Source organism: Larimichthys crocea, chromosome I (genome assembly GCF_000972845.2).
Source record: "Larimichthys crocea isolate SSNF chromosome I, L_crocea_2.0, whole genome shotgun sequence".
Lineage (NCBI taxonomy): Eukaryota > Metazoa > Chordata > Actinopteri > Sciaenidae > Larimichthys > Larimichthys crocea.
In genome coordinates, this window is record NC_040011.1 from 36070855 (window position 1) to 36088417 (window position 17563).

Below are 17563 nucleotides of genomic sequence, written 5' to 3' on the forward strand. Positions count from 1 at the left end.
ACGAACGCGCTGTACCCCGAGGGTCCGCCAGAATGGCTGAGGTGAAGTCCATTAACACTCGACAGCTTGTTTTTTGACCACTAAATAAAACAGGGTATTTTTCTGTGTCTGCAATATAAATAGCCTTTAGCCTAGGACCTGGTGAGCACCAATTTCCAGTGTTGAAAGCTCCACTCCATGAAGAAAATTAAGCCCACAGAGTTGGGTTGTTGGTACCGCATCATCGCAGGTGATGATCTGGACCCAGGTGCTGCCACACATGAAACGCAGTATTGTGAAGCTACACCCACAGACCTAGAAAACGCCTTCATGCCATGACTTGTCTAGACCGTAGCCAAGCAGGATCTGATTTGTCGGAAGTCATTTATGTGCCAATGCCTATTCAATTTTACCGCCTCTATGGACCTAATAGAAAACAATGGAGTATAATGTACCAAAGAAAAATGAGGCTTTTCCTACTGTGCTGTTCATTGTGACTTGTTCTGGATCATGGTGTCACCTAACTGCCTGAACTGATGTAAATGTCTGTATCTAAAACGGTGGCCTGTGGGCGTGGGGTGTGATAAGGAGAAGAGCTATAAAAAAAAATGGAAAAAAAACCACGCCGTGGGATTAATCCATATCTCACATAACCTGTCCTGCTCTTCTGGCATACTTCCCAATCCCTCAGGCAACCAGAGCTGGCTACCTCCGAGTCTATGACATAGCTCTTACTTTTCCCAGCACTTACGTTCCAATCATGTGTCATCTGATGAAACGCTACACCCTAGTCACCATTATTTGTCTGGACACAGGAGCCTCTGGAATGTATCAGATTCCTGCCTCGGGGGGTAAGCACCTTGGAAACATGGTCCTACCTCCACTGACTAGCCTATCCCACTTTTCCTCTCCCCCCTCTCTCTCTCTCTCTCTCTCTCTCTCTCTTGCTCTCGCCGTTCGTCTATCTTTCCATTCAGCAAAATTCCACTAGAGGCCTTGCTTGATTTACACTGCCTCGCTGCCCATCTGACATGTGCTCACATTTTTGACATACGACTTCACAATAGAAGGACATGTGAGGGACAGTTCAGAGTTCTGGGGCCGTTTCCCCCAGCTGTCTTCTTTTATATCAAAGTTAAAAATCACAGTGAACATTACCCTTTGCCACCGCTGATGCTCGGTTAGACCGCCCTCCACGCTTGAGGGAAAGCACCCGGAGCTCAACTAGAAATTCAAATTAGAAAACTATTTTGTCCTGAATGGTACAACGCTCCCGACCTATCTCCCCTCTCCAGAGAGCAACAGTTATGCTGTGCAGTACTCAGGCCTATAGTATTGAGTATCTCTGAGTCACTGGCCTGCGTAATTCAGTCTAGGGAATTATGACAGTGGAAAATCATTTCTCTAGGCCGGGGATAGGAGGCCATGGCTAATCGTTCAGTAATCTGATCTGCCTGCATACTGTAGTCAGCCGCGCCGCTAGCCCAGCCAGCCAGTCACACATGTGGACACCCCCATTGCCTGCCAACTATCTGATGGAGGCGAGCATGATTCGAAAACAACTCTCCAGGTTTTCCCGAGGATTATAGTTGCTATCGGATCATTTGCTAATACTCGGTTGTGCTGTGCTGTTTGAAATGTATTTACTCTGTGCTCCTTCTCTCCAATACCCCCTTATGATAGCACCGCCTCAGCCAGAAAATGCCACAGCCACATTCCAGGCAAGAAAAAAAAGGCACTTTGTAGGTTTCAATGGTACAGTCTGCCTCTTGCATTCTGGCATATTAATCCAAAAGCTTGACTTAATGAGGAAACATCTGAGTTTGTCTGTCAAACAGCAGGCTATTCTGGGTTCACGTCCAATTGTAGATTCCAGTATCTAGTGGAGCCAGTGGTGTTGTAGTAGTATATGAATAGGAACCATAGGGAGCAGTACTGTGGCACAAAGCAGTGCTTATACCCAGCAGAGAGAGTTGGAGGGGGGTGGAGGGGGGGCTCGAGTTTTGGAAAGATGCCTGCTTCAGCCCCACTCTAAAGAGAGGTCTGCCCCCCACACACACTGAGTGTGGATACAAGGGGCACTGACATGGAAAAATACAAGAGCTGGCATGTAGTTGGGCACTGCAGTTCCCAACAGTTACCTTGTGTAACGTTAAATGTGATGGTATATTCACTGCAGTACAATTAAAACTAGCATCGTCCTCCAGCTGGAGATAAGCAGCAATAAACGCAGTCAAAGCTATGACTGACAACTATCTCACTCTTGTTACGATTCCCCCATTCAAGCCTGAAATCTGGAATGACGAATCGCCTGTGATCATGTCTCATTCTGATAAACGGCCAAACTCCAGTTGATGACGTGATCTGTCATACTCTGTGATGCGTATGGTATTTTAACAACCTGCGTGTGCGCGTGCGCGCGTGTGTGTGTAGGCATTGTAACCTAGTCGCTGGATTTCACAGGCATATCTAAGTGAAGAGATGCTGATATATGATCAAATGGCTGCGGCAGCAGTGGCAGCCTTCATCAACTGAAAGCGCTAGATCACAGCATGTTTGGCAGCCAGTGGGAGCAGTCAGATGGAGGGTTAGAACAAGCAGACAAACAGTTGGCGCAGATAAATAGAACGCAACTTAAGATTCAGCTCTTACACAAATTTGACAAACAAACGACAGTAACGACACTTCTTTCATTTTTTTCTTCAATCTAATCTACAAATGGAATAAGCCCTACAGTTTCTCTTCTTCTTTTCCTTTTTTTGGGTGGAACATGTGATAAACAACACATGTGTTGGACGCGGCAAAGAAAAAAAAAAAAGTGTGAAGCATTTGTCAAATAAATCGCATGAACACATGAAACCAGAAGGACAGCACTTTTCAGTCATAGGAATGTCTTCTGCAGCCGGGAAGGGCAGGGAAAGTCCTTATGACTTTGCCAAATACATTCAGAGCGTGAGTCATTCTCCTTCAGTAATCTCTTACTCACATAGGTGCACAGCTCTCCCGCGCGTGCACACACCCCAAGGCAACAGATTTCAGGCAGGTCTGGACTGCCCCTTTTTTCTTTTTTGCTACAGAGCCGAGTAAAGTGTTTATAGTACTTAATACATGCAGCTATCTCGGTGGAGACAGACATTTGCTCCAACAAAAGCCTAACAAAGCAGCTTCACACAGTAAAGGCAGTTCATATTTAAGAGAAGACACACCGACTGCATCATTGGTGCACTGTGCAACAATGTGCCATATATATAAATATATAAATATATTAAAAACACTTTAAGCTGGGAGGTTTATCCCAGCTTTGTTGACAGTGCATCCTTAAAAAAAAGGTGCTACTGCTTTTAAACTCACACCGGGGGAGCATTATGAAGCTTGTGTTTAGGATAAAAACAGCTATGAAATCCTATATTTGTAGTTGCATAAGAGCCTGGTGCATGCATCTGCCATAACACAGAAAATGCTATCAGTGCTAATAATTAACCTAATCATCTGAACAAACTGAGCAATGTTGCTCTTTCATGCACCTCTGTCATGTGCAATGCAATCAGGTTTAGTTTGCAGACAGACAAATTCAGATTTGCACACACACACACACACATATTCACACATTCACACATTTTCGGGGCTTTTTCACTGCAAAAGTCACTCTTAGGTTTTCTGCTGAATTGCTACGGTGTTGCAGAAATGTGAAAGCTAACTTAACGCTGAAACTATATGTCGCAGCTGCTACAAAGTTACAAAAACAAGTTGCTCTCTCGTCGCTGGTGCCGGGCTGCATTATGGTATCCGGCTGGATAAAGGAATTCAGATATTAAAATCACAGAGCACAGCAGCCGGACACAGCTCTTCTATCCTGGCCACAAACTTGGACCTGACCCGCTTTGTAAAAATAATAACCTCCTTTCTGTGCTGCCATATGGCCGAGCTAAAAAACACCGAGCCTCCACGATACCGCCGCGGCTTTTATGTTTCCAGCCATGGTGGGGAGAGAGTCAGGCCGAGAAACTGGCCTCATTCTCCGTCTGCACCAGACAAACGTTCACTAGCCTGGCCTGGGAGACCGAGCGGCGGGGCTCTCGGTCGTGTACTAGAAAATAATAATAATTAAAAAATAAATAAAAAAAACATGTGCGAAAACACCGCGACGAGACTTGTGTTGTGTCGATGTACTCACCTTGTCTGGGTCTTAGGTGGGTTTGGGACAACGCTGGCTCGCTGAAATGAATGCGGGAATGAGGCACGCTGGGCGCATGTCGTCGTCGTCGTCGTCTCGGTTTGCTGTCGGCCGTGATGTGGAAGCGGCACAGCGGACTCGGCTGGAAGAAATCGGGAAATCTGAGAATGCTCCTCTCTCTTTCTGCAGCTCTGTGTTCACCGGCAATGGCCCATAACTATCGACAGGAGGCGCCAGCGCTGCATAATTTTTTTTATATCTTTTGATATGCGCATACATGCAAACTACACAACTCTTTAAAAAAAAAGAAATCATATCCCTGCAGGGTCTTATCTGCATCCCTGCTCTTCAGTAGTGAGATTATAGTGACCCTGGTGTACTCTGTGTTACTACCAACGCCGATCATAAGTGTGCTGTGATGCTGAGATTACCTTGAAAGTTGTTTAATGATTCATATTTCAAAGGAACAAGAGCTCACGGATAGTCGTGATGATTAGTCACCACACCATGCGGATTATGCAACAAGAGTCCATGCGAAAAGAAATGTTTATTTTTGCATCAAGGGGGAATCTTCTAAATACAATCTCTGTTTCCAAATTAAAAATACACTCCAGCATTTACATAATATTACAACACGAACAGTGTCATTGATACTCGGTTATTGTGACCTATAATAATCAGGATACTATAATATTCTAAGGCAATACACTTTTATTGGATGTTTTCTTTTGGTACTGCTTATATATCCTTATATATATATATATATATATATGTGTGTGTGTGTGTGTGTGTGTGTGTGTGTGTGTGTGTGCATACTGTGATACCTCTGGTTAGATGCTAAACTGCATTTTGTTGGCTCAGTACTTGTGCTTTGTGTTTAATTCTAATCTAATCTAACTATGATTATGAATGCTCTAAAGCAGGGACGTGAATTACATAGAAAACAGATAGCTGGCTTTTTTTTTTTTTTTTTACCAAGATAGTTTCAGGACAACAAGCATCTTCTAAATTAATATGAAATATAACCTAATAGAAATGTGACAGTAGATTACACATAGGGACATAACGTTTTCACTTTCAGGATACATAATTTGTCGATGGAGCTCCAACACGAGGCAGCTGTGAAGCAGTAGTACACCTACGTGTCCTCTGACCTTGTGACTCATGAGGTTGGTGATTTTGATTATGGAGTGGCTAAATCAAAGACAAAGCCCTCCTTCAAAATAGCTTTGGCTGTCTCATCCACATCACATGATAGGGGATATAGGGTCACACGACTCATTAAGACAAAGAAGGCGATACTCAGAAGGTTTACTTTGGTGTCCCACTAAAGACACAGAGTGTGCACCCAATGAAAACAGGCGGAGGAGGTTAGTAGATATTTCAGCAATACTTTTTTTCATGAAAAATGATCACAGAGCCAATTATTGATCGATAATAAGTGTCGGCCAGCTTATGAGCACAATGCAGCCAAGCACAGCAGACTTCCTTTTCTGACCTCCTGAATGACAACTGCACTATAAAAGAGTTGTCATCTCTCCAAGCTTTCATCTAATCTCTGTGCTTTGACTCCACAACTTCACCCAGACCTTAAATAAACATTCGGAGCTTTATGCCCATCTGTAATCTAAAACATCCTTTGCTGCACTAATTGGAGTTTCACACAGCAAAGACACCCTGACCTGAATTGGAACAGGTGGACAGATGAACTGTAAGTGGCCTACCCAATTGGCTTATACAAGCTCTCTCTCTCTCACACACACGCACACACGCACACACACACACATACACACATACACACGCACACACACACACACACACGAAGAGGTGGAAAAAGCACTCACGTCCTTCTGCAGAACGGCCATTCTGATACTGTAATATCAGGCGGTTGTGTTATTTATATTAATGATATTGGGCTATTGTTTTTTTTATTACCACTGCATTACATGTAGACTACTTTAACACTTTAACATTGCACTGTAAGTACTGTATTACTGTTAGGTTGTTTATTAAGTAACACCGCAACTTTTTTTTTATAAGCTGACCATAGGTTTCAGTTGTAAAGTCTTGAAAAGATAGATAGATAGATAGATAGATAGATAGATAGATAGATAGATAGATGTAACACAAAACATTATTTTCTGAATGATTTTTGTTAAAGACTAGAGCAAGAGTGATACGTTTTAAACTTAAATGTTAACAGACTTATAACATTACAACATCATAATAAGCCATGTGTAGAATGAATCATTAAGATTTGTATTAGCTTCATGCAAACTTCATGCATTTGTATGTAACTTTTATTGTCTTTTATTTCTAAAATGATAGTACTGGTCCCAGGGCATCTTCACATTGTCAAAGCTGGCCCTCTTTAAAAAAAAAGGTTTGGACACCCCTGCTGTAATATGTTGAAGAGGTTTGAAGGTAGCCAACAGGATTAATAGACTTGTTCGTAAGGCCAGTGATGTTGTGGGGGTGCAGATGGATTCGCTGACTGTGGTGTTGGAAAGGAGGATGCTGTCTAAGGTGCGGGCTATTTTGGACAATGACTCCCTCCCACTCCATGAGGTGCTGGACAGACTCAGGGGCACCTTCAGCCAGAGACTGCTGGCACCAAGATGCTCCACAGAGAAGAAGTCTTTCCCACCTGTGAGCATCAGTCTCTACAACTCCTCCCTCAGAATATCAGACACTCCAAGTCAAGTCCAGTAGCTAAATTCTTTATAAGGTTTTAGACTTACATATTGTATAGTTCACTGTTACTTGGCTTTTATTTTAATGTCACTGGTTTTAACTGTTATTTATACCTGTGTATATAGTGTTAAATTGGATATCTTTTAGGTGTATATTGTTAAGGTTTTTTCTTGGGATGTTACTATCCAACCTCGATAGTGTTCAAATGTTTTTTTTTGCTATCACTTACTATCTCGCTTACCGTTTGGGAGCTGCTGTAACAAAAACAATTTCCCTGCGGAGAATAATAAAGTATTTCTAAATTCTGATCTGAAATATAGTTGAGTAAATACATAACTGCATCAAATAGAAATGCTCGAATGAAGCATCAATATTTATACATGTCCAAAGAGTATATCCAAGTCACACATGTGCAAGTCTCGAGTATTTTTTTCTTGGGCAAGTCAAGTCACCTTTGGCGTATTGTTGTAATTTTAGCTGCAGAATCTGATCTTAATATGATCGCACTGTAATCATCAACATTATTTAAAATAAAATAAAAAATAAATAACTTTTATATTCACACTGAACACCTGCTGTAATAACAACTCAAGGCGAGGGAAGGTCTGGAGTCGTAAACGGCCGAGTCAAAAGTATTTCATTTTTTTTGTCAAGTCAAGTAACAAGTCATAAATGTTGTCTACACACACACACACACACACACACACACACACACACACACACACACACACACACACACACACACACACACACATTACCTCCACACACACTTCCCCTGCTTACACCTGTCTCTGCTGTTTCTTCTTCTGCACTGACTGTTTCTTGAAATAGGGCGACACCCTCAGGTGAGACGTGGCCGTCTGCCGCGGTGCATTGTGGCCGGACACGTCCCGCTCACACACACACACTCACTCTGCAAAATGGCGACGTCCCTGGGCTCCAACACCTACAATAGACAAAACTGGGAAGACGCGGTACGTTTGATCGGCTTTATGTCTTATTTCCTGATTAAAATAATAATGATTTCATGATCGGTTTGAGGCATTAACACGAGCATGAAGTCTGTTAGTCTGCGTGTTAGCCTGATAGCTGCTAAGCGTTAGCCTGTAGCCTAAGCGTGGTCGCGACTTGTCTCTGCGTTTCACCATTAACTCACTCATTTTACTCATTTTACTGGACCCGGCAGTAGAAAGCTACGTTTATAAGGCGGAAACATCCGAGCATTGATAAACACCTCGCTTAATTTAACCCTAAATGTGCTAAAGTTAGCCCGCTAGGCTAGGCTAGGCTAGGCTATTAGCACTAGCGGGCTAACAATAATAAAACGAAGAAACCGCGAAGCAGCTCACACGTTTCACACATAAAACAGGGTTATTTATAACCGAGACAACCCGGCACACACGTAATAATGTAATCATATCGCCTGTGTTTGGATTAAATGCTCGTATTAACTCATAAAGATGTGGTGTTAGCTTAGCATGCGCCCCTATATCCGCCTGCCTGACAGCTCGCTCATTGTTTTGTGATAGAAATAATTCAAAGTGTTATTAACAGCTCGTAGGCCTGCACACTGCTGTAGCATGCTTCCTGTCAGTCGTCATTAAACAAACAAGCTGGTGGTTTTTGTTTAAACCCTCACACGTGAGCGAAACTTACTTAATTTATCATCCGAGTGTCAAACATTTGTGTCTTACTGAGCCTGAAATGTTTCATTATCCGACTATATAAGGCAACAAATCAGTTTCCTCTCCTGAACCATGACACATGAGGGCCTGTGGCCAATGTTGGTTTTATCAAGACACCAGAATACAAACTTTGCAACCCTAGACTGTGTAGTTTGAGCCACGAGAGCTGCTTATATTTGGCTGGATGCTGTCAGTGAGATGGATTAAGGCGAGGTCATGTTCAGCAACTAGCACTTGGATTGAAACTGCATCCAGCGACAGATGGCAAAGTAGGAGCGAGCGAGTCCCGTTGCACACTCTCCGTATTCACACATGTAACTTCGCCAGGCAAACTATACAACTCTTAAAACAGCAGAAAGTAAAACAGCATGCAGGCCAAGTTACTGCTTACGTCAGGGGACTGTTCGATGACAGACACGGTGTGCGGCTTTTACTAAATAAACGTCTGTTTTTCTGTCTTCCAGGATTTTCCGATTCTGTGTCAGACATGTTTAGGAGAAAACCCTTACATCCGTATGGTGAGTGATCGTTACCGTGCCATCATATTAACTTCGATCGTCGATTCCACTTGAAATTAATCATGCTTTGACTTTTTACAGACCAAGGAGAAGTATGGGAAAGAATGCAAGGTATGTTTCACGTCAATACTTTAATTTGTGGTTTTGCTGCACACAACATAGTTCAGACTTATACGCCACGTTTCATAGAAGATTATGTATTTATTGTTTTTCATTCTTCGCCCGTCAGATCTGTGCTCGACCCTTTACCGTGTTCCGATGGTGTCCGGGGACACGGATGCGTTTCAAGAAGACAGAGGTCTGTCAGACCTGCAGTAAAATGAAAAATGTTTGTCAGACCTGCCTGCTGGACCTGGAGTACGGTGAGTTTTTGCACCTTTTATTGTTTGTAATCATAATTTGGCCTTGTTAAAACATATAGTTCTCTGTGTTTAACTTCTGTCTTGCACCTTGTGTTTACAGGTTTGCCTATCCAGGTCAGAGACACCGGGCTGTCTGTTAAAGATGAGGTTCCTAAGTCAGATGTGAATAAAGAGTACTACACACAGAACATGGAGAGAGAGGTATAAATGCTTTCTGATGCTTGACAAAAATGTGTGTTAACATGTTACACTGCTAAAATTAGGTTGTATGGATCTCCTGGTCTCTTGTTAATGTGCCCAATTTTAAGTTCCTTTTAAACGTGTCTGCTGAAACAGTCTAGTTTAGTTGTTATTCATCATGTATGCAGTGCATTTTACCTTAAAGTGTATACTTGGCTTGCAGTGTACAGTGTGTTCATATATATGTGTTTGATTGTTAAATTTATGGTATTAAGAACATATTATTTGTGTTGTGTTCTCAGATAGCCAACTCTGATGGCACAAGGCCAGTAGGCCAGCTTGGTAAGGCGCCCAGCTCGAGTGATATGTTGCTGAAACTGGCGCGGACCACACCATATTACAAGAGGAACCGGCCGCACATCTGCTCCTTCTGGGTGAAGGGAGAGTGTAAGAGAGGAGAGGAGTGTCCCTACAGGTGAGTCAAACTTTCTGAACAGTGTAATCTGGAGCTGACTGTTTCTTATCGTAATATTTCATCTGTTACCATAGGCAAAGTAGATTTGATGTCTTCTTATGGTTAAATTTTACCATGATTTCCTCATTTGATATATTTGCATATTTTGTGCACAGGCACGAGAAGCCCACAGATCCTGATGACCCTCTAGCCGACCAAAACATTAAGGACCGTTACTACGGCATCAATGACCCAGTGGCTGACAAGCTGCTGAAACGGGCCTCGACTATGCCCAGACTGGACCCACCAGAGGACAAGTCCATCAGCACCCTCTATATCGGGGGTTTGGGAGATACTGTCACAGACGGAGATCTAAAGTAAGGCTTTTCACAACTAGATCATTTAAGAGCAAGTTTTACTCATTTTGTGAATATGGTATAATGTAATTTCATTGTTATTGAAAGAACAGTTACAATATTTAATCTCAGCGTTTTGACTCTGTCGGACATTTTCTTTATTGCAGGAGTCACTTTTACCAGTTTGGTGAGATTCGTACCATTACCATAGTCCAGAGGCAACAGTGTGCCTTCATCCAGTTTGCTACGCGGCAGTCGGCTGAATCGGCCGCTGAGAAGTCCTTCAACAAACTCATCATTAATGGACGGAGGCTCACCGTCAAGTGGGGAAGGTAAAGCTCGTCCAGAAGGCTTAACGCCACAGACTCATGCAGCCGTGCATTGTGTGGATATAACCCAAAAAAGCTTCTGTCAATGAATTATAAATGAAATGGAGACATTTAGGAGGAGATGTGAAGATTTCTAGTGATAATTTGCTTATTAAATGTTAATGTTCAGGGAGTAACCACTTTAGGAGTTAATACTACCACAGTCATAACTGAAAGTAAACTTGTGACTTCAGTGATTTTTAAACGGTAAGATTTTTAACACAGCACATAGAGCAGGGCAGGACACACTTGTGCAGATGCACACCATTCAGTAGTAATTATTAAAAGTAAGTAATGTAACTCGTATGTTTGTTTTCTTTTTAGGTCTCAGGCAGCGAGAGGGAAGGAGGGCATCAAAGATGGTGTCAGCGAGATGGGCACCAGGCTTGATCCTGTACCTGGACTGCCTGGAGGTGAGTCTGCAAATTACAGGAATTTGATAGTAAAATTTAAAACTGAATTATCACCCAAAAGTATTTGTTTGGCACATTGTCTCTTCAATCCTTTTTCTCTTTGTGCTGTAGCTCTTCCTCCACCACCAGCTTTAGACGAAGAGGCTCCTGCAAACTACTTCAACCTGGACCCGGGCACCTCTCCTGCAGTCATGAACATTGCTCTGCCCCCACCTCCAGGCATCAACCCTCCTCCTCCAGGTAAAACCATAACCACGATCTCATAGATGCAGCTTATATTACATACATTGTAAAGTGTTTGGAATATAAAACTGTTATTTAGAGTAATTTCATGAACTTTATACTACTCAAGTTTGGTAATCCAGATTTGTTCTTATATATCATGTAGCCTTGTGAAAACAAGGTAAACACAGTGAGAAATTGTAGATGCCTAATGCTGTTTTCTTTCTTTTCATCTGCTCCATCAGGTTTTGGCCCTCCTATGTTTCACCCCATGGGTCACATGGCTCCACCGATGCCCCCTCCAATGAGCATGAGACCTCCTGGTCAAATCCACTACCCCTCCCAGGATCCTCAGCGCATGGGTGCTCATGCTGCACATGGCTCCCGTCATGGCGATTAGCTGCTAGAGTTGTACTGTGATGTGTGATTCTTTTTTTTCTTACGTCAAACCTGGTCGGGTGCTTTCAGCTCAGAATGCCGTCAGTGGGCCTGAAACCTTTCAGTCTACTCCTGTGAGAAACTCACTGCATGGAGAAGTAATTTGTTACAGGATAACATCTGATTTATTGTGCTACCTGCAGTGCAGCGAATGAACTGAACGAGGACCATCTGCGTCTGGAGAGACGACAGCCAGCACGTTACAAGATTAATTTGTCACTACTCGCAGTTAAAAAAGCACCAGAAGAGTATCTGAACAGTGGAAGTTAACATAGTGAAAGACATGAGATAAACAGCCGGTGTGATAGGGGCCATATGGTTTTTACAGGCTCCTGTGGTTGGAGCCATTGTACATACAAAAATGTATACTGTAGGTTAAACATCCTGCAAAGCATCACATGGAGTATGCAGCATTTTTAAACATGTTAAGTTTAATTTACATTGTCTTTTTCTTCTTCTTCTTCTTCGACACAACCTTAATATTCCACAGCATAATGACTTGGTTTATTGTACTGCTTACTTTGGATGTTGTTTTTACTCGTCATTAAAATGACACAACTTTGTCATTAATCATCTCGAGTGCATATTGTTCATTAACACATCTGCTTCTTTTAATTGTTGTGAAAGATATAATCTCCCACTATTGCTGTGAAACAATAGGGGATACATGTGGAAGTATACTGCCAACGGTGACAAAAAGGGAAGGATAGGTAGAGGTTTTCAGCCTGTAGCAGCGTTGCCCTGGACTCTACTGTGGTAATGAATTAATTCCAGCACTCAGCACAGAGTTGCTGATCATACCGTGCAGTAGCATAACCACTTTATATATATCACGCAGGATCACCCTCTGTAGTGCCTGCTGATTAACAGAGGGATCATCTTTGTAGGAGGAGAGGAGCAAGCATAGGTCAGTGCTTTAGTCTTTAGCTGATCAGCCCTTTTCATAGTTCATTAGATTCAGGGTAGTAATCAATTCCCCATCCCTTGGGTGCTCTGTTGAAGTTGGGCCGCCGACACAGGCGCTCCTGAGCAATGCTGGGTAGCTTCTGGGACTCCACCGCCTCAAAGCTAATCACTGGGATCACCCTCTTGCTGGCCATACCACCCCCAAAAGGCATGGCAGATCTGAAAGACAAAGAAGAGTCCTTACTAAGCAGGCTGAAAGCATTGTGTGGTATCATATGGCTCGCGCTCTTTCCCGGATGATACATGACACCCAGTCTGGTCATCTCTGATTTTAACTGATCCTGTTACCAGGAGAAAACTACCCTGGATTCAGGATGACTCCAGTGTGACGCATTCTCTTTTCTACTTGTGTATCTGTTGAGTTCAGATTTAATTAAGGCTTCACAATTTCATAACAAACATTAGGCTGTAAACAGATCCCTCCACAGGGGGTGAACTTCCAGACGGGCTGGCAGTAACTGTGTGCGTGATTGACATCCTTAATTGAGTAAAGTCGAGTTTATCTTTCATATATTCTCGTTCTCCATCTGCCCAAGCATAACCTTTGTCCTGCCTCTCTGGAGTTATGCAATTCCTTGTGTGCCATGAGAAAGGTGATTCTCTTTCGTGCGTAATCTGTCTTGTGGGGGGCATTAAAAGCTCGCAGCCTCACCAGTGGATCATCTTTCAAGAGCCATGGTTCAAAATAGCAGCACTCCAAGGAGGTGCAAGCCAGAGACTGGATTCATTTTCAAACTGTGGAAACATGGAGTGGGGCCGAGGGAAGAGAGATGATTGTGATGGATACCATGTTGAGGTCATCTCTGGGTCTATTTGAAGATGGGTGGATCTCAACTGAGGATTTAACAATTTCTGATTCACTTGGGTGAAATCAGGACCAGGAAGGCAGATTTACCTGTTAAAGCACCTGTAGTTGGAAGGCAGTAGTCTTTGTGGGGGCTCAGGCAGCTGGGTATTGAGGGCATTCAGGAGCTCTTCGCTGCCCCCCAAAGCTTCCGTCCATGGGGAGCAGTAGGATTTGGGGATTACTGTTGTGTTGAACTTCTCATGAGGAACTGCCCTCAGAGGTCCAGAATACCCTGACAACAAAATGACATACCACGATGGATTGTGTTACTCTAATTTTGAGTAACTTTATCCTTTTGAATTCAAAGTAAGGAAAATAAAGTCTCCCCTGTGTTCAGAAAAATCAATATTCTCTGGGTTTTTAAACTAATTATAAGCAAGTCCCAACAAAGCACACACAGATCTAATATACATATAAATTCCTTTGAAGTCACTCTTGTCAACAATAGGATTTACAGTAATTGGATCTCAGTGTGACTCTTCAATAATAAACAAATCTTAGCGCACTTGGCAAAGATGGTTTCAGATAACTGCTTTCTCAAAACTGCCAACTCCTCTGGTGCTGATCGTAATAAACCTAATTTATTTGCTCGGTACATTTCCATATAAAAAGTTAACAGGAGTACATCAATGGGAGATGCCGTACTCATGCATTACCCAAGTATTTGGCAGTGAGCTAGTTCTGTCTGTGGTAATCCCTCCTTCACCACATATTATCATTTACCTGGAGCAAGGACGTCAGGATTGCCCTTCTTTGCTATGGTCTTCTGAAGGTTCATGACCAGGCTATGCTTACCAGGGATGCAGAAAGCCTGGTTCTCTTTTCCTCCCTGTGGTTCTTGTGTGATCTGCATGGGAGGAGCAGCCTCTGTATAGACCTATAGAAAGGGGTAGAGTTAAATTTTATTTAATTTTTATATCAAGATTTCTTTGTCACACACTCATATTTACAGCACGTGCAGTTGAATGCAAGGATGGGGTATTCTAGAGGATGTGCTAAAAGGCTGTTTTTCAAAAATAATGATTAGAATAAGAGAGAAGTGTGTGGATTAAGAAAGACATTAAAAGGAAACGATTTCAAATATAAAAAGTTATAAATATATGAAATATTTAAATATATTCAGTATTAAAAAAAAGGTCACATTGACTTTATAATCAAGCAATGTACAATTGTAATTGTGCTCAGATACAGATGCTTTAGTTCATCCTGATGGTCTAAGGCAGGATTATTTTCTTATTCACTCCACACTTTACTAGGGGCATCCACCAATTTTACACATGAAATTTTGTTTAGTCGGAAAGAGTCTATGAAAACTGCTGTATCATGTCTTCCTTTGGCCCCGGAGAGAGCTTTCCAAAGTTTAAAAAAATACCCCTGAGATGTCATCACGAAATGGAGGTGAGGGGAATGGAAGAAGGCATTTATGGGGTACGAAAAAATGCAACTGAATTGCATTATGGAAAGTGTAGCTAAAAAGTTTTTAGATTTTGTCCCTCCCAAACTAAAGACAAATATTTTGGATATCTCAGCCTCAGGCGCTTCGATATTGTGCACCAGCTTTACGAAAGTGCAAAACAGTAGACACGGAGAAAGGTCAGAAACAATCGATTCAGCACACTATCAAGCTGTTATTAAGCATTAACTACCTATCAGAAAAACAGATAACATCATTCTGGGTGTATTTTCAGTGAATAGCAGTCATTGCGTGTGCTGCTGTGCTCCATCCCTCTGTTCCGTACATTGTTGGTGTTGTAAGCGACCCCGGCAGCGTTCTCCAATGTGAACCTCTCAGCTCTCTTCTGTCTCTCCTGAAACATGCGGGAGCCTCGATTAGATTGGAGGTTGAGCTCCTCCATCATCACGTCCTTTGGAACGCTGATCTTCTTCCCCAGGTTCAGACCCCCTGGCACAGCACGACACGACAGACAAATGGAGGCGCTTTAATAAGAGATTACATTTAATATCCGTATGCATTTTTTAAAATGGCAGAATCAGAGTAAAGACTTCTGCTACTTGCTGCAGGCTGTTACGCTGTGTGGCATGGTATCAAGCATAAATAGGCATCCTGACATTTAGTTGTTGTGCAAAGGCAGTGATAAAAGTAACTTCCAGACATTTGGAAAGAGAAAGAAAAAGTAACACAGACTAATAAGGACCTCTGGCTAATCATAATTTCTCCTCTGATCTTCTTGTTTCTGTCGACTTTAAACAGCTGAGGGGCACTGATATAAAAAAGCCAAGCCGTGCGCTGCATCACTAAGTTGGTATCTACACAGTTTTTGCTCCGGGTCTCTTCTCGTGTTATATCATGGCACAGCAGAGGATCTGAAATTAGCCTCAAGATGATGTCAAGGGGTACGTAATGTGTGTTATGGTCCAGAGTTGCAATGTGTAACTGGGCATATAAATAGCATCTTTGGATGAAAGACTCATATTAGAGTGGATAGCTCTCTTTCTTGCACATGAAAAGCGTTAGAAGAAGTCTGGGCATGTGCTCTGCCTTTGATCGGTCTGTGTGAAATTCAGTGGTGGGAGTCACATTTTGCTGAGTTTAGGGGACTTGGTTTCAAAGTCTAGCTGGCAGACACCACTGGAAAACAAACAGTGCAACAGGGATGGTCCCTGCTGGAATGTTTGGAGAATTTCAACAACACACAGGCACTCCTGGGATTTGGGTGTACCGCATCGCATGAGTCCCCAGGCGGTGGGCTAACACACTTTGATGTTTGTCTCAGTTACATCTGACAGCCTCAGCTCTGATCACACACTATTCCAGTTTAAATATGGGCGTAAATACACACAAGAGCATACCAAGTTGTTGATGCAAAATGCAAAACCAGAATGCAAACTAATGGTTTATTTTCCATACTAATACACACATTACTGTAAACTAATATGTGTTTTAGTTTACAAATGTATGTTTATGCTTCGAAATGTACAATAACTGGAACAGAATGAAATGAATGCATCCAAACTCACGTCCTCTGGCCTCCTTAGACAGAGCCTTAGCCTGCAGCATCCTCTGCTTAGTCACCTCATCCAGGCCTGAGTGCATCATCATCTTCCTCTGAAGGGCACATGTGGATTATTTTATTATCATAAGCATTTTTCTTTATTTTAATTTGTTGCACGATACTTCTACTGGTTTAATGTATTATTTACCACTGGGAAAGTGACAAAAGCAAGAAAAACACATTTTGATTGGTTTCATATTACATACAATTATATAGATATAACACAAATCCTAAATGGAGGACACCTCCATTTTGTTGTGACTAAATTACTCCAGTCATGTGTTTGTCCTCCAGGGTCCAGAAGTACCCTAACTGGTATTTGGCTTAAGTTTCTAAAATAATACAATACTTAATTACTTACCTATGTGCATTAATGTTAAATATTACCGGGAACAGTGTCACATTGCAGCAAAACCCGAGTGCATCTTTACATTTTGAAGGATTTTATCTGTCCCCTGTTTAGATTTCATTTGAGGATCTGTTGGCTTCCACACAATAAGCAGTGCTCATTTCAAAATGCCTACACTCCCCTCACCGCAGTCCTTACCTGCCTGTCTGTGTTGGAGCCGGTCTGGATGGTCGGCTGGCTTGTCTCGTACTGGTGCTGGGATGCCTCCACGCTCCACTCTGACACTCCCCAGCACAGAGGGAACAGTCTGTATAAAACTCATCCCAGGATGCCTCGGGTGCTTACCTCATTGGTTTATTTTAGCAGAGGGATAAGAGAGTGAAGATGGATGGAGGCAGTGTTTGGGAGGGGGGATATACAAGGGCGAATAAGGGTAAGGGGCAAGTATAAAGATTTACATCCTGACCTCAAGCTGCTTCGATAATAAAAATCTGATCCCTTCTGTGTGTGCATGTGCGTGTGTGTGTGTGTGTGTGTGTGTGTG

General features: G+C 42.5%; 3 protein-coding genes across 5 annotated transcripts in view; 1 reads left to right on the forward strand and 2 right to left on the reverse strand.

Annotated features, from left to right (window-relative positions):
• Positions 1-4393, reverse strand: part of ndst1a (N-deacetylase/N-sulfotransferase (heparan glucosaminyl) 1a) — a 43028-nt gene extending 38635 nt beyond the window's left edge. Inside the window, exon 1 of the mRNA XM_010741054.3 lies at positions 4154-4393. The gene's annotated coding sequence lies outside the window, so the exon portion shown is untranslated. The remainder of the gene's footprint in view (positions 1-4153) is intronic.
• Positions 4394-7670: 3277 nt separating this feature from the next.
• On the forward strand, positions 7671-12413 carry rbm22 (RNA binding motif protein 22). Its single transcript, XM_010741055.3, has 11 exons — positions 7671-7821; positions 8997-9050; positions 9132-9161; positions 9280-9412; positions 9513-9613; positions 9895-10067; positions 10223-10423; positions 10570-10734; positions 11095-11183; positions 11295-11423; positions 11651-12413. The coding sequence occupies exons 1-11, from the start codon at positions 7768-7770 to the stop codon at positions 11803-11805; spliced, it is 1284 nt and encodes a 427-aa protein (XP_010739357.1). The 5' UTR covers positions 7671-7767; the 3' UTR covers positions 11806-12413.
• On the reverse strand, positions 11998-17341 carry LOC104927062 (myozenin-2). 3 transcript variants are annotated; one of them, XM_027284851.1, is made up of 6 exons: positions 17222-17341; positions 16636-16723; positions 15396-15559; positions 14452-14533; positions 13705-13888; positions 11998-12968 (listed from the first exon to the last, which is right to left on the reverse strand). In XM_027284851.1, the coding sequence occupies exons 1-6, from the start codon at positions 17339-17341 to the stop codon at positions 12785-12787; spliced, it is 822 nt and encodes a 273-aa protein (XP_027140652.1). In that variant the 3' UTR covers positions 11998-12784. The 3 variants fall into 3 exon arrangements, with proteins under 3 accessions (XP_027140652.1, XP_019109328.2, XP_010739358.2); XM_019253783.2 differs by having other exon boundaries at positions 14380-14533; XM_010741056.3 differs by having other exon boundaries at positions 14380-14533; positions 17218-17296.
• Positions 17342-17563: the final 222 nt, after the last annotated feature.

Excerpts from the sequence above, each read along its gene's own strand:
- rbm22 (XM_010741055.3), top strand. The coding sequence starts at position 7,768 with ATGGCGACGTCCCTGGGCTCCAACACCTACAATAGACAAAACTGGGAA. Across the intron at positions 7,822-8,996 it reads GACAAAACTGGGAAGACGCG|GATTTTCCGATTCTGTGTCA; the intron begins GTACGTTTGATC and ends TCTGTCTTCCAG. Across the intron at positions 9,614-9,894 it reads CACAGAACATGGAGAGAGAG|ATAGCCAACTCTGATGGCAC; the intron begins GTATAAATGCTT and ends TTGTGTTCTCAG.
- LOC104927062 (XM_019253783.2), bottom strand. The coding sequence starts at position 17,341 with ATGAGTTTTATACAGACTGTTCCCTCTGTGCTGGGGAGTGTCAGAGTG. Across the intron at positions 15,560-16,635 it reads GTCTAAGGAGGCCAGAGGAC|GGGGTCTGAACCTGGGGAAG; the intron begins GTGAGTTTGGAT and ends GTGCTGTGCCAG. Across the intron at positions 12,969-13,704 it reads AACTACAGGTGCTTTAACAG|ATCTGCCATGCCTTTTGGGG; the intron begins GTAAATCTGCCT and ends TTTGTCTTTCAG.